General features: G+C 41.7%; 1 protein-coding gene across 6 annotated transcripts in view; it reads left to right on the top strand.

The window, feature by feature from the left end:
- Positions 1-15,786, top strand: part of YLPM1 (YLP motif containing 1) — a 44,786-nt gene that overhangs the window by 4,718 nt on the left and 24,282 nt on the right. For 5 of the 6 annotated variants that reach the window (XR_004240588.1, XM_032110701.1, XM_032110700.1 and 2 more), the window contains exons 2-7: positions 1,603-1,836; positions 2,765-2,959; positions 4,135-4,877; positions 7,037-9,346; positions 12,274-12,379; positions 14,186-14,666. Coding sequence is in view for 5 of the 6 variants with exons in the window: in XM_032110701.1 (XP_031966592.1) it covers positions 1,603-1,836; positions 2,765-2,959; positions 4,135-4,877; positions 7,037-9,346; positions 12,274-12,379; positions 14,186-14,666 (4,069 nt within the window). In the remaining variant the exon portion in view is untranslated. The remainder of the gene's footprint in view (positions 1-1,602; positions 1,837-2,764; positions 2,960-4,134; positions 4,878-7,036; positions 9,347-12,273; positions 12,380-14,185; positions 14,667-15,786) is intronic. The other variant, XM_032110702.1, reaches the window with a different exon arrangement.

The raw sequence follows: 15,786 nt of genomic DNA, 5'->3' as shown, positions 1-15,786 counted from the left end.
CTCGTTTCATTTACCTCATTTCCAAGTTACAGAAGTATTTTTTTAAAAATACAACTCCATGTTTGTGTTTCCTACCAAGAGAAAACATCATTCCTGATCTGAGCACGAGGTAGGTTTCTAGCAGAAAGTTACACTTCTTTTAAACTTGTTTAAGATGGGCAGACTCACTTTTGAGAAATCTCATCAGACAGCACTTTCTGCTTTGATATTGTCACACTTTTGTTTTGAAATGCCTGCATCTTTTGGATTCTTTTCTGTTTCTGACTGGGCTTTATATAGGTGTTTTTTCTTAACTGTGCATGGTTGGATGGAAAGGAAGACCAAAAGGTATAAAAGATGGAGATCAGTCACAGATTCTCAGAGGTGATGGAGTTGAGAGCACAAGAATGGTTGCACTAGGTTCGACCAAAAAGTACAGTATTTTATCGTTCTGTCTTTGACAGTGACTAAAAGCAGATGCTAAGAGAACAGCTTAAAAATCAAGGGTATAGCAATACTTTCCTAAGATACAGAAGCTGTCTTAGCTGTAAATGGTGCATTTATTTTTAAAATATGTAGATTTTTCTGAGCTGTGTCTTGAATCCACAAACTTTTAGCCGTTGGAGAGGTCTCTAGCAGGGACTTCGGTGGCACAAGACCATGTCAGGTGAAGAGCAGCCTCCCACATCTGTCTTTCCATTCATTTGATGCCTGATATTTCTCATATTGGAAGATATACAGAACTGTTGGTTTCTTACTCAGGTCTCTTTAAGACACTGCTACTTAAGTGTAGAGATACTTATCTTTAGTCTTTTGTTTTTTATGTTAGTGGCAGCTTACTTTTTGAAGCTTCTGTCATCTGCCTTGAGTTCTCTTAGTTCTACCCTGAAATATTTAAAATGGAAAGCTTATTATTTCTTAAATGGGTAATTTTTTTGGGTGCAACCATATCCACTTTCCTCTTCAGCTATTGAATGAATCAGGATTAATAAGAATTCAGATGATACGTAATCCTCACTATATACTGGTTCTGATTGTTCTTTTTATTTTCCATAGCTTTATTCAAACATTTTCACCACAATTTTTCAGCCATCATTTTCAGTCTACTTGATGTCTGTGTTCTCTATTCATCCTCTTCATCTCTTCTATACATTTCCTCCTTTTTCTCTTTACTGCTCTCTTACTCCTGTCTGCCATCTTCCCTTCATTTTATCTACCTTAGTCTCATAAAAGTACCTGTAGTTCTTAGATATAAAAAGCTCTAAAAACAATGAATATGGTAGTTATAGCATGTGTAGTAATTTTGCTTATTATTGCCTGTGCACCAGATTTTTGTTAGTACTGTTTGCTAACAGTACTAACAGTTTGCTAACTGTAGTTAGAGAATAGTAAGCTTGTTGGGGTAAAAAATAAATTCTGCTGTGGGTTGTGTGCATCACATAGTGGTTTCTGAATTTTGGTCTGATCTTCTGACATCCGTTGCAGTACTGTTGCTGAAGAAGTGAGTTTTTCCTCAAAACAGTTTTAAAAACTTTTCTACAGTATGATTCTAGTGAGTATCATTAATTATTTTCTATTGTTTTTTTTGTGAAAACTGTCTTAGAAAATACATGTCTGTTACAGGAACAGCAGCAATACTGGTACCAGCAGCACCTGCTTAGCCTGCAGCAAAGGGCAAAAGCCCATGCTCAGGGACAGCAGCAGATGAAAAGTCCAGTAGTGACAGATGAGCAGAGAGCAAAGCCTGAAGAAGGGAAAATGAGTGCTTCAACTCAGCAGTCTGAACCTCCTCTTAATGAATCCCTGCCTCCAACATCCAAAGAAGACGAGTCTTCTCTTACATCCACTGAAACTAAGGTAGGCTTTGGAAAGTGATGCCGCTCCATTTGTATCCTAGACGAGCCACAACCGCAGGAAAATTAATGCCATCAAATTCTCGTGTATACTTTGTAACAATAACTTAATGTTGTGAAGTGGTCTTAAAAAAAAATTTGCTAAAGCTGCACCAATTAGAAAATACCCTTCTTGTATATAGAATTACATATTCACCCACACATGCACCAGGCAAGTCTGAGCTGACTCCCCCGCACCTTCCACAACGTTGTCATCTTTGTCTGTGAGAACACCTCATGATGTTGAAATGCAAAATCAGGTACTCAGTAGATGAGGAATGTTATGTTTAAGAAACTATTTCTTAATTTCTCTCTGGCAGTTTGTGAGTTCTGGCTCCCCTTCTCTCTGTGTGTTTTAACTTGGTCTGAAAGCCAAGAATTTTGCACTGAATATTTTTTGTCAGCATGCTCAGTAATAGTTACTGTATAATAGATGGAGGTCATGATTGATGTTTGAACAGATTACTGTAGGGTAGTGCATTACCCTGCAGGTAGGGTGCTCCACTTTAACTTGCAGCATGCAGATTCCTACAAAGTGGCAAAAATAATGCACTTGGAGTCACTTTACCTCATCATGAAAAACCATTGTTCCTCATTACATTTCCTGCTAGCAACAGGTAACAGATTTTCATTAATCTCTTTCCTGTAGGTAGTTTCTGTATGTATGAATAACCTAATTGTCATCAGCCTAACCTTTAGATTAGGCTGTTCACATTAAGAAAAGATGACATAAAAATCAGCTTTCCAGAAGCTGTGGGTGGCTGGAACACTGAAATGGGATGATAAAGTAAGGAACAGTGAAAAAGTTCCTGTAAAATGTGTAGTCACCAAGTGTAGTTTTTTTCTGACTGAAGCAACTTTCCTTTATTTATAGTATTTGCCTTTTTCTGTAGCTCAATATTGAACCTCCTGGTGACCCTGAGGAGGATTTGAGGTTGCAGCAATTGCAAGCGGCAGCAGCTCAATGGCAGCAGCACCCCCATCACCGGGTTGGATTTCAATATCAGAGAATAATGCAGAAGCATGCTCAGTTGCAGCAGATAGTACAGCAGTATCAACAGATCATGCAACAGCCTCCACACTTAGAGGTGAGACACTAAGGAGGTGGTGTTTGATATGCATCCTGGGTGACCCAGCACTCATGGTCTGCTGAAAAATACGTAGCTGAATAATTTGTGATAGTTGGCTCATTTGTCTAGCTACTTTTTCTGCTTGGGTAGAAGTTTATATCCACTTTCCCTACTGTCACTCAACTTCAGAATGAAAGCAGCCTTGACAGATGGCGATGAAGCTTCAGTAGGATGAGAAATACAAGACTTTACACTTCTTGTAAGATTTTTCAGACGTTCCTGGGTGATACAGGAGCAAAGCTGAACACAATATTGAATTTACTCAGCTTTGAATGTTTTACTACTGGAGAAACAATTCAGAAAGGTCAGGTAAACAGATGATTGCACAGAGTCATTTGAAAGCTGCTCTTTTTTACAAGAATAAATATGTACAATGATAAATATAAATGCCAAAAATAGGCAGTAAATGTAATTAAGAAAATCACTATCTCACATTATTTTTAACTCAAATAATCAGTTGCAACCAATGTTGTAATCTTTAACCTTTTAAGTAGAAGTTGGTTACTGCATTAGAGAGTTGAATGAGCTTTTAGTGGGTTGGTAGAGTTGGTACATTAAACATTTCTTTGTAATTTGGGCTGTCTTCTTTTTTTAAAAAAAAACCTCTTCAGGTAAACCGTAAAAATCTCAGGCAGATCAAGCCATGAATATTACGATATCTACGTGTAATGAAAGACAGAACTCCTTGAAAGAAGCTTCATTGGGCAAAAAAGAAGATCTGACAAAGGCTTAGAGAAAAGTAATTGCAGGCAGCTGAGGCAATTCTGAGCAGGTTAATAGCAAAAACTGAAACCTTGAGAAGTCACATAGTGTATACATGTGAAGATTGATTTCAGATTTAGCCATTGTTAGGATCCAATAATAATACAGTTTATACAGATTATAGGTTTCTTCATCTGTCCTGTTGAAGTCTCCTATACATATGTATAGTATCTACTCATAAAATGTGAAAATTTTCACAATGTCTTGAGATGTCACTGTTGGTGTTTGCTTTTGTTTTGGTGTAGTTCTTCCTCAAGCTTGCAGCCAAATCATCGGAAATTGTGATATTACAAGTGATCCTGAAATACGTTGCTTTGAGAGTAACTGACTATCTAAGGTACTTTGAACCTGTTCTTGTCATCTCATTGCAGACAATGTCTGTGGACATGCAGCTGCGACATTATGAGGCACAGCAAAAACAGTTCCAGCAGCTTCATAAAGACTGGGAGCGATCAATGAACCAACAGTGGCAGCATCAGCTTCAAACCTATCCTCACAAAGACCAGCTTCAAGAGTATGAGAAACAGTGGAAAGCATGGGATGAGCAGATGAAGGTCACTCAGTCCCATCTGCAGGAAAAAGTGACCTCACTCCAAAATCTGAAGAATCAATACCCTGCAAATGTTTCACTGCCACCTCCATTTATTCCATATTCCCAAACTGGTCAAGGTGGCATTCCTATTATGCCTCCAACTTTACCTTCAACTACACCTCCAGTGGTCCCCCCGCCTCTCCCTTCTCTTTCTCAGTTATCCAATTCCTCTGTCCCTTCAGGATCCAGTTCTCAAAGCAGTCAAGCTACTGAAACACCAAGGCCAGCTCTCCTTCCCACCCCTGGTACCTATGCATCAAAAATAGCTAGTTCAACTAGCTATTCACCTTATCATTCTCAAGTAGGTTCGTCCTTTGGCTCATCAGATCATGGAAAGTCTCAAGTTCATCTTAGTAAACAAACTGTGTCTATTTCATCTGAACAACAGTGTGGGGAACTGAAAGGCACTTCTGCGGTATCTTCGACACACACACCTATTGTGCAGGATAAACCAGTGAGGTCGGGTGGATTGCTTCCAGATCCTCCCAGATCAGCGCGTTTTGAAGGCCCTAGAGGCCCTAGGTAAGAATGTTTTTGTTGATTGATAGGCGTTCCAGGCTACAAGATTTCCAGTGATTTATTAAGAAATTAAACATATATCTTATTCTCAGATGTTTTTGAGGTTGTGTTAAGTGTGTACTTGTTCAGTGGAGGTTTTGTTTTTTAATATATGTACACCATGCTCTCTGTATTTATATTTTTAAAGCAAGGATATCTAGATGTCTTTGACCTGAGCATAATCTAGGGTAGATTGCATTTTTTTTTTGGTAGAGTGCTTGGGGATGCTGCCCCCTTTTCATTCGCAGAGACACAATCCTCCTTCTTTGAAAATAGGAAAACTGTTGTAAATATTTGATATGTCTTTGCTGATTTTATACCTGCTATATGATTTAATCCAAGATCTTGTTTTTTGAATGTTTTTCTTTAATACATGGTATCAGGTTGCAAAAGCGACATCTGTTCTGTCTGGTCATTAGTTCGAGATGGGTTGGTGTGGTGTCTGCTGAATCAAAGGATAATGGTGTTCCGTTCAATTGTTTCTATCCTTGCATACTCTGCTAGACTTTACAATAATATCTTCATGGTTATTTCCCTTCTCTTTTCTTCCAAAGTGGTCAATAATGAATAATAATTTATGAATTGCTGGCAAAGTACATGAGCTTTATATAAATGAATCATTTTCTACTTCCTGATAGTTTTAAAAAAGTGTTGTTTCTGTTCCTGGGGATTTGTTGGATGTACAGTTCTGAACAGATTGTTTCCATGACTTGCTAGTGCATGTCTTTTATGTGTGTTAGTTTAGAGTTCAGTGATATGCGATGATAGGCACAGGGTGCAGTTGTCTTTCTGGGCTGTGAGCAGACATTTTTGTTCATGTCCAGCTTTTCATCCACCAGCACCCCCAAGTCCTTCTTGGCAGGGCTGCTCTTGATCCCATCATTGCCCAGCCTGTGGTGAAACCAGGGGCTGCCCTGACCCAGGTGCAGGACCTTGTACTTGGCCACATGAAGTTCCCATGGGCCTACTTCTCAGACTTTTCCAGGTCCATTTAGATGGCGTCCTGTCCATCAGGCATGTCTCCCACACCACTCAGCTTGGTGTCATCTGCAAACTTGCTGAAGGTGCACTCAATGCCACTGTCTATATCATTGATGAAGATATGAAACAGTGCTCATCCCAGTCTGAGGGACACCACTTGTCACTGATCTCCATCTGAACATTGAGCCATTGTCCACTACCCTCTAGATATGACCATCCAGCCAATTCCTCAGCCACCAAATACTCCCATCCATCAAATCCGTATCTCTCCAGTTTAGAGAGAAGGATGTTGTGGGGGTCCGTGTCAAAGGCCGTAAAGAAGTCCAGCTAGATGACAGCCACAGCTCTTCCTTTATCCACTAGTCACTCCATCATTGAAGGCCACTGGGTTGGTCAGGCAGGATTTGCCCTTGATGAAGCCATGCTGGTTGTCTCCAATGACCTCCCTGTCCTCCATGTGCCTTAGCATAGCTCCTGGGATGATCTTGCCAGGCACAGAGATGAGACTCACAGGTCAGTAGTTTCCAGGGTCCTTCTTTCTACCCTTTTTTAAAAGGGGTAGAGTGTTTTCCTTTTCCCAGTCCCCACGTACTTCACATGACTGTCACCATTTTCCAGATATCACAGAGAGTGGCTTGGCAAGTACGGTAGCAAATTCCCTGAGTATTCTGGGATGTATCTTATCAGGTCCCAGAGACTTACATATATTCAGGTTCTTCAGGTCATCATGAGCCTTATTTTCTCTTACCGTGGGAGTGACTTTGCACCCCTAGTCCCTGTCTTGCACTCCATCCACTCAAGGGGCAAAGGGTTGTCAGTGAAGACTGAGGCAGAAAAGTTGTTGAGTATCTGAGTCTTTTCCTCATGCATCGTTACCAGTTTGCCGGTCATGTTTGTACAAGGGGTACACTTTCTTTGACCTATCTGTAGAAGCCCTTCCTGGAACTCTTTGCATCCTTTGCAAAGTTCAGCTTCAGCCATGATTTGGCCTTCCTGACTCATCCAGTGATGTACAACTGTGAATCCCAAATACCCAAGCAACTTGATTTTAGACATGGGTTCTCTATTTTGTGTAAAATTAATCTATAGGATTTTAATATGACATGTTCATTTGAATAAAATTTCTGTTGTGTCATCTGTAGATTTGATGGACCTCGAGGAAGAGGATATGACAAATTCGAAGGCTCAAGACAGAGAGGACCTCGTTTTGACTCCCAGCGCTCAGAAGGATACAGGTCACGTTTTGACCGACAGAATACAGATGGACAGTCTTCAAGTAGATGGGGCTCTATCCCACGAGGACCAGCAGGACAATTTTATACAACAAATGCATCACAGGGACACGGTTCCCGACCTAGTGGTCCACGGTGGATGGGGCCCAGGCCTCATTTGGGACAGCAGCAGCAGCAGGCACAGACAGACTCGCAGTCAGAAAGCAAAGAGCCTTTCACAGACACAGCTGGCGATCAGCAGTCTGTAAGCAGAACAGAGTCTGCTCCCGACGCACAGAGTGCAGGTCCCACTGAGCCAAGTGAGGACCTGACAGACATTCAACAGGAAGCATCCAAACCTGAAGTCAAAGAACCTAGTTCAGACCCTCCTAAAAAGTGGACATGGAGTTCACGTGATCCCAACCAGCAAGTAGACGAGTCTAAGGCACCCACCCCCCCTATTCAGAACCAGAATACAGTAACCCCTGTAACAGGAAATCAGGATTTGGATTCACCAGATGGCCAGTTGAGTGCTTCAGATAGCACCCAGGGCCTACCTGGACCGGAAAGCAGAGGAAAAGGGCCATTTATGCATGAAGATAGAGGAAAGGGACCCGGAAGCAGAGGAAGGGGCCGTGGCAGAGGGCAGGGGGATGGCCGCGGCTGGGGAATGGGCCGTGGCAGGGGAATGGGAAGGATGGATGGTGGCCGGGGAATGGGAAGGATGGATGGTGGTTGGGGAATGGGCAGGATGGATGATGGCCATGGCCGGGGAATGGGCAGGATGGACGATGGCCGTGGTAGAGGATATGTATACAGAGGCAGAGGGCAGGCTAGGCAGGCATCCATCCGTGGCAGGGGAATGTTCAGGAGAGCAGGCAGCAGGGAGAGGATGTCAGATAGACGGTCAGGCAGCACGGAGAGAGTGCCAGATGGACAGTCAGGCAACCGAGAGAAGGGACTGGGTGGACGGTCAGATAGCCATGAGAGAGTATTCTCTAACCGAGACAGAGAGCTACCTGGACGGACAGGCAGCTGGGACAGGGGACGGGCTGGAAGCCGGGAGAGAGGCCCTGTCAGACGGGCCTGTAGCCGGGAAAGAGAGCCCATGCGAGGGGCAGGTAGCCGAGAGAGGGAGCCCATGCGGCGGGCAGGTAGCCGCGAGAGGGTCCCCGTCAGGCGGGCAGGTAGCCGGGAGAGGGTCCCCATGAGGCGGGCAGGTAGCCGGGAGAGGGACCTGGTCAGGCGAGCAGGTAGCCGCGAGAGGTGTCCCATCAGGAGGGGAGATAGCCATGAGAGGGAAGCAGGAAGATCTGAAACAGGCAATATGGGTAAACCCATTCACCTAGGAGATGACCCTGACAAACTGCCTCCGTACCATCGAGATGAAACATTCAGGAGTTCTTGGGGTCATGAAGATGATACGATGCAGGAGGAATTTCCTTTAGATAGTCGAGATGACCCATCTTTGGAGCATGAGCAGGTGGATGACTGGGAAAGAGAACAATACTGGAGAGATCACAACTCTGATTATCATGATGATTCTGTAGATGCATATGACAGAGATGACAGGTTGCAATCCCACCATTCAATGCCTCCATTATCTCCCCTACCACCACTACCTCCTTTATCATCTGATCACGACAGACGAGATTCGTGGTGGGATGATTGGAAAAGGCCAAGAGAAAGGGAACTAGAGAGGGATCTTGATAGAACTGGAAGATCCTCAGATATTTATGATCAAGATTTAGACAGAGAATGGGATAGAGACTGGGACATGAGACCTATGGATGACAGAGAAATGGGGAATCGTGACCTGGATATCCCCCCTTTACCACCATTACCACCCCTTCCACCTCTGGACAGGTATCGTGAAGATAGGTGGAGGGATGATAGGAACAGAGATCATTATGACAGAGATCTCCGAGACAGGGGGGAGCTTAGGATTCGAGAGTATCCAGAGAGATACGACACATGGCGGGAGAAGCAAGACTACCTTCCTGAAAGGACTGACTGGGAGAGGGAACGGTTGTCAGATAGGTGGTATCCAGATGATGGAGAGAGACTGCGGTCTTTGGACGATCGCTCAGATTCATCCCTTCCTCCACCTTCACATTCCTCTGATATGCTGGGAGCAGATTCAAACCTGGACTCCGATCAGTCCTTGGGAGGAGTGATGGTCCTAAGCCAAAGACAGCATGAGATAATTCTGAAGGCTGCCCAGGAGCTCAAAATGCTTCGGTGAGTTGCCTGGTTCTGTGATTTTGAATAGGAATCCCATTCTGTGGGATCCATTTGAATCAACACAGTAATGGCTTCATTTCTTTCACCCACAGCATGGTAGTAGGAGCTCATGTGGAAGAAGTTACTTGGAGTACCTTTATCACAGCTTTCATAGATGGATTTTTTTTTTTTCTTAAATAGATGATTGTCCCTTTTGCCATGAACATGGCATTCCCTGTATGTTACTCGCCGAGATGAGATTTGTCCCATCACCTGACCAATCTTTTTGTTATCCTCAAATTAACTTGTAGATAATTGCTTTTCAGTCCTTTTGGTGGTGTCAGATGAGCTTAATGATAATTGCTTCTTAGTACTTACCCCTCAAGACCTACATTAATGTGGTTCTTAAGACCTATAAGATTTTTTGGATATTGCTCACTTTTTAGTTAAAATCTAAGTGGGTTTTTGTTTGGGGTTTTTTTTACAGTGCTTTCTTATTTGAAACCCAGTATTGTCAGTGAACCATTGTGTCAAATTTGGTTGATATTAAGTTCTGGGAATCAGCATAAAAGGAATGATATAACAATTAGGAGGATATGAATGCAGGAGTTCATCAAGACCATATTTTTATAAAGCAGCTACTAGACTTCCTAAGGCTTCAATAAGCAAACAAATAATGTTTGTTACAAAGTTTGTAATAGAAGAGGCTGGGCTGTATGAGGCTTTGAACAACCTAATCTAGTGAAAGGGGGGTGGAACTAGATGATTTTTGACATCCCTTCCAACCCAAACCATTTCATGGTAGAGATGTTTTGCACTTTTCTTCAGGCTGTTTTGTTTTCAGACTCGTAAGATTGCTGAGCATCTGTCCCATATGGAAGGTCTTAGTTGCATGCCAAAATGCAAGAAAAACGTTTTTTTTGAAAAGGGAGAACTTTTATTCTGAATAATTTAATCATTCACTGCAATTAGATTAATTCAACAGTGTTAGTAACTGTGAAATCTGTGTTATAAAGTAGTATTTGCTAAAAGTTTGGAGTAATAGATTATTTTCAGCTTCCTGACTTTCCCATTGCTTCAGTTGCCAGGCATATGTTTTGCTGTTTATTTTGGCTAGCTGCAAGCCAGTGGACTTAGGCTTAGGACTGTAGTTTGGGAATCACTACAAGAGTAGATTATTTAATAGGGCTGAAATATTTTAAACATAGGCACTAAAACATTTTATGTAAAAAGTAGTTACATCTTTCTAAGCCAGTAGTAAGGGGAAATATAAGCATGATACTGATTTTTAATAGAATATGAGAGTAATCTTAAGATTAGTTAACACTGGTACTTCTCATTAGGTTCTTACAGGCAGGTGATCTAAGTCTGAACAGTAGGAACAACTTTATGGAGATTACTTATTAATTTTTATGGGGATTTTTTGAGCCAAGAGTTATACCAGTAGTGTTGTACATAACTGCTTTCATCTCCAAAAGTAAAGCCTTCTTCTGGCTTTGCTTTTATTGTATGTGAAACAGCATACTCTCAGCTGCAGACTGTTCTATATTTGTGATCTAGTGTAGTGCTCAGTTTACTCTTTGTACTCACAAAGCACTGAGGATTCTTTTCTTTGAGCCAAGTTCCCCTTCTGCTGAACACTGAACAGATGTATTAGTAGTTAGGGTGGTTTCTATTATGTCTTGTTATAGAGGGATCCCATGCTTAGTTGTTATTTAGAAACTACTTCAATACACAGAGTAATTAGCAGTTGAAAAACCTAGATTAAAAAATCTAACAAATACTGAAGGGAAAGGAAAACATATTCACTAGAACTTTGTCATCCAGTGATTGTAGTACTCACAGCTGAACCTGGTCTCTGCTCTGTAGACTATGCATTGGTTGTATATTGAATAGCATTTTGATATATAAACCAAAGAAGCAGAAGTTAGACTCACTGGTTTTTATATATTGGAATCTCTTGTGCTTTGTTGGCTTCAATCCTGTTACCACGTGAATCAGAGCAAGTAAATGAGAGCACTTACGTATGCATTTCCAAGGGGTTTCTTGCTTGCAGAAGGTGTTGACGGAAGCTAAAAATCCAGCTTTGCTCTTTACTGTTTGTACTAGTTTGAAAACAAACCAGTGGGAGGCACCAAGTCAGAATAACAATTTAATGGAAATTAAAGAAAAGGGGAAAAAAAAAGGTAAAAGAAAACACTGTCAAACTGACAGAGTCAAGGTACAACCTGACACCCTGTTAGGCAGGGTGGTGGTAGCAGTCTGGTAGTAGAATGGTGGCGGCAGTCCTCTGAAGCAGTGATCCTGTAGTAAAACAGTGCTCTTCCTCAAGAAGTCCAATGGTGGCTGTGTAGCTCCTGTCCTCTGGAAATCCAGTGGGAAGCCAGTGTCTCTGGTGTTCAGCCTCAGATTATATCCAGGATGGGATGCTTGGTTCCTCCCTCTGGGCGGAGCATCTCACAATGGGATAACGAGTCATGAGGCAAAGTGTTGATTAGGCTCATTAACAGAAGATAGTCTGGAGGGAGTTATGTCTGAGTCAGGCGGCAGGACAATGATGGGCAATTAACAGAAAGATAGTCTGGGGGGAGGAGGCAAGGAAACACTGCCCCACCTGATTTCAACAGCTGATGGGGATGGTAATAGAATACACTGCAACCCAGGACACTGTTCAAGGGGAGAGATTCTGGTAAAGCACAAAAGCATAACTGCGTAACTCAGGCAACCTGTGATCAAAAACCATGCAGCTAATACACTAAATGCCTCCATGGTTAGGTGGATGTGAAACAGGGATTTCTGAATTGCAGCAGAAAGCCTGCTGTGTCCTTTTCTTCTTTTGACTGGGCCTCTGATGCTAGTTAATATGTTTTCACCATGAGCATTGATTTCTTTAATTTTTCATTTAAGCTATAGACTGATAACACTTTCTTATGATGCATGTGCAGAGAGCAGAAAGAACAGCTACAGAAGTTGAAGGAGTTCAAACCTGACATTGCCACACAGGACTCTCCAAGATCACAGAACACAAGCACAAGACCAGGTGCCTTTCAGGTAAATTCATCTTACATTAATAACATGTTGGTAGTAATTACTATTTATGTGTATGTTGAACCAGTTCTACACACTGATGGTCAAATTTCAGTGTGGAATGCCTCCCCAGCAATCCTTACAACCTGAGCTATCTTCTGTTGAGGCAAAACAACTTCTTAGTTTCTTCAAATTTTCCAAAGCCTTTTCTGCTCAGTCAGTCCACCTGTCTTCTGAGTATGACCCATCAGGGATGGTGGCACATGAAGTTCAACAGTCTAGACTGCAGCAGGATAATGTACAAAAAGAGGTGAGCTCTTCCAGACCAGGAATGTAAGGGTCACAAGAAGACTCTGCTTTTCCTTGCTTAAGTTATTTCAATTTGCACTGCTTTTCCTACTTCAAGAGCTATCTCCTCTTTGAAGTTGGAAAAATTTGGGGATACGTCAATCAGAAATTGAGATATTTCAATGTAGCATGGGCATTAGCCTTCTGTTTGCTGTTTTTATTGGGAATTCTTACTACCTTCTAGAATATCATGAAGTGCATGAAAACTCATGTTTGTGTACCTTCATCCTGTTGTGATGCAACTACTCCTCTACTGCTTAATTTCCTATGTAGTTCTGGGAACTCTTCTCAGGTGCTTATATTTGGGTTTTTTGATAATTCAGAAATCAACCAATCTTCTGCAGTCATGCTAACTCGGTTTATAAGTCCTTCCTAGAATGAGCAAACAGTTTTGTTAAATGTGTATTGGAGGAAATATCTGAGTTGGTGCAAAGTCTTTATTCTTCATCACGTCTTAACCCCAAAGTTACTCGTACCAATGAACTTAGCCATAAGGTCTTCTGCGTCTGACATTTAGCCAGACCAAGCTTTTTTTGTCCCTCTGTCCAGAGAAGGGTTATGCAGTGAATGAGGCACTGCAAGGTTTTTTTTTTTGCCTGGGTGACCTCTTCCTTGTTTACAGTTTCTGTAAAGTAAAATAATGGAACTGATTTGCTACCAAGAACTGCAGGTATGTTGATACCTTTAGGAAGTTACTTTACTCAGTTTGAGTATTTTGTATCTCAGACTACTTCACTCATCTGCCTAGAGGTTTTCAAACAACTTTTGTCTTTCTTGGAATTCCTGCCTCCAGATATTTCTGCTGTGACTTTGAGCTGTTATTATAGAGCTCAGCTTTGTATCTACAACCATTCTGCAATTTTTGTTGCATGTTGCTAATAAGGCTGCCTCTAACTTGGCACCTGCTGTGATGCTGAAAAGTCTTGTAACTCATGGGGTTTCTTGTGGATGTTTGGTTCACGAAGGATTTGGTTTGATTTATTTTTCCACTAGGCAAGACCTTCCATTTTCTTACGTTCTTCTGATACTGATTTTGTTAAGGGTTTTCCAGGTAGTTCTGCTCTCTGTGAATTTTTCCAGTGGTTTCGGCAAAGAAACTGACCTTATCAATCCTTTTGCATCTCACCAAGCTGCCCTACTTTCAGACTTTCTGCCTTCACACAGACAGCAGGAATTTTTGCAGACAGCAGGAGTCTTTGGGAATAAAACAGTAGACACTTTTGAACTGAGATAGGCCTACTGGAGCTAAAATTGGTAAGGTTATTTTGAAGAAGAAAATAAGTAGTGTTTGAGCCTTCACATAGTGAGCAAACAAGAAATTAAATCAGTCCACCAGTTTTTAAAAATAGTCCTCCTACCTGTAGCACCTTGGTGGAGGCACTAGAAAATGTGTATGATTTGACTACTGATTGCCATTGCACTTACTGAGGATGAGAGAAGGTTAGTTTACAGATCTACATTAAAAGTGCTTTCTGCATCTAGGTCTCTTCTCAGCTATCTTCAGAGGCACCAGTAGAAGCCCAAGCTATTAAACCTTCTCCTGCTGTTATTATAAAGCCTCCCGTGTTGTTCAGACAGCCCACCCCTGTGACAAGACCAAGTGCCCCACTGGCAAGGCCTACTACACCTATGACAAGGCCACATGCTCCAGTTTCTACTCCAACTACAACCCCAAGTCATGGTCAATCTTTAAAACCATCACCTTCTGCTGTGGAACAGGAACGCTGGGATGAGGACTCTTTCCATGGACTGTGGGACACAAATGAGGATAAAGGTGCAAATATGGAGTACGAGTTGTGTAAACAGGAGTCAGTGATGCCTCTGCCTGTCTCCTCGCCTGTGAAAGTACCTGCTGTCCACACCTCCATTCCATCAGCTGTACCAGTGTCCCTTTCTCCAGTTATTCCACCAGTTCCTAAAGCACCCATCATTCAGCAAACGGTGGATTATGGCCACGGGCGAGGTGGGTATTACAGTGTATTTGATCTGTATCAAAGAGCCAATTAGTTCTCCTGACTTCTTTTTTAAAGGAGTGTGCCATGCAAAGTATGCATGTTCTGCAGTTGATGTGTAGACTTGTGTGCATTAATGATGTAATGCTGAGCAGTGCAGTTTTAAGGAGTCTCTAACCTCTAACCAGTTATGACCCTGAGCTTAGTGTTTTTCTTAATGCTTCTCAAAAGAGCTATTTCATGTTGGTGAATGGTGTATATTCCATGGCTGCTATTCCATGAATGGTGTATAGCCATGGCTGCTTCTAATAAACACAAAATGATGTGTTGTATTTAGATTGATACTGATACTTTCCCTTAATCCCTTTGTAGGTGAGTATGGAAGTAACTGGGCTAGAAGGTACTTCGGATGGTTACAGTTCTTAGGTGTGACTTAGTGATTTAAAGCAGAAGGTGGCTGGTGTTTGCATTATTTATATACTTCATAATGGATGTTAGGTACCCTCTAGCCAGAGAGGGAGACAGAGTCTAGTTCTGAAGGGCATGCACCCTGTACAGTTTTTTAACATGTAAGTAATGGAGGGCTCTGCTGTTTAGTATTGAGCTTATCAAAGCTAAAATTCAATGCTAGTTTTTAAATATAATTAATCTCCCTCAATCTAAGTTTTAACAGGAGTGAAATCATGGCATAAAGAAGTTCTTAAATTGTGCATTGTCATTTAAAGAGTGTTTTTTTCTCTCTCTAAAGTACCAAAACAAGAGTGGAAGCCATATCTGTTCCATTAAGTAGATGTTTTACTAAAAGCTGTTAGAAAAAATGTCATTGTTGTGAGACTTTCAGTTACTGTTCTTGACATTACAGTAGTTCTGTGAGTTATTGAAACTTTCAGAGCATTTTAATGCTTATAATTTTCTGACACTGCGTGCTACCTGAACTCACCTGAAAAGGCAGAAGTCCCATCATTAACATGGAGCTGTTTACCTACACACACACAAACTCACTTCAGCCTTTAAAAACCACGGTGCTGTTTATTTATGTAAAGCTCTTTTTGCATTATCCATTAAAAGAAATTATGGTAGCTTGTTCCAGTCACTTTTAATGCCACTGACTGATGACTTTTCATGAAGAGG

Source organism: Corvus moneduloides, chromosome 6 (assembly GCF_009650955.1).
Source record: "Corvus moneduloides isolate bCorMon1 chromosome 6, bCorMon1.pri, whole genome shotgun sequence".
Taxonomy (NCBI): domain Eukaryota; kingdom Metazoa; phylum Chordata; class Aves; order Passeriformes; family Corvidae; genus Corvus; species Corvus moneduloides.
This window is presented reverse-complemented; position numbering and strand designations above follow the sequence as displayed.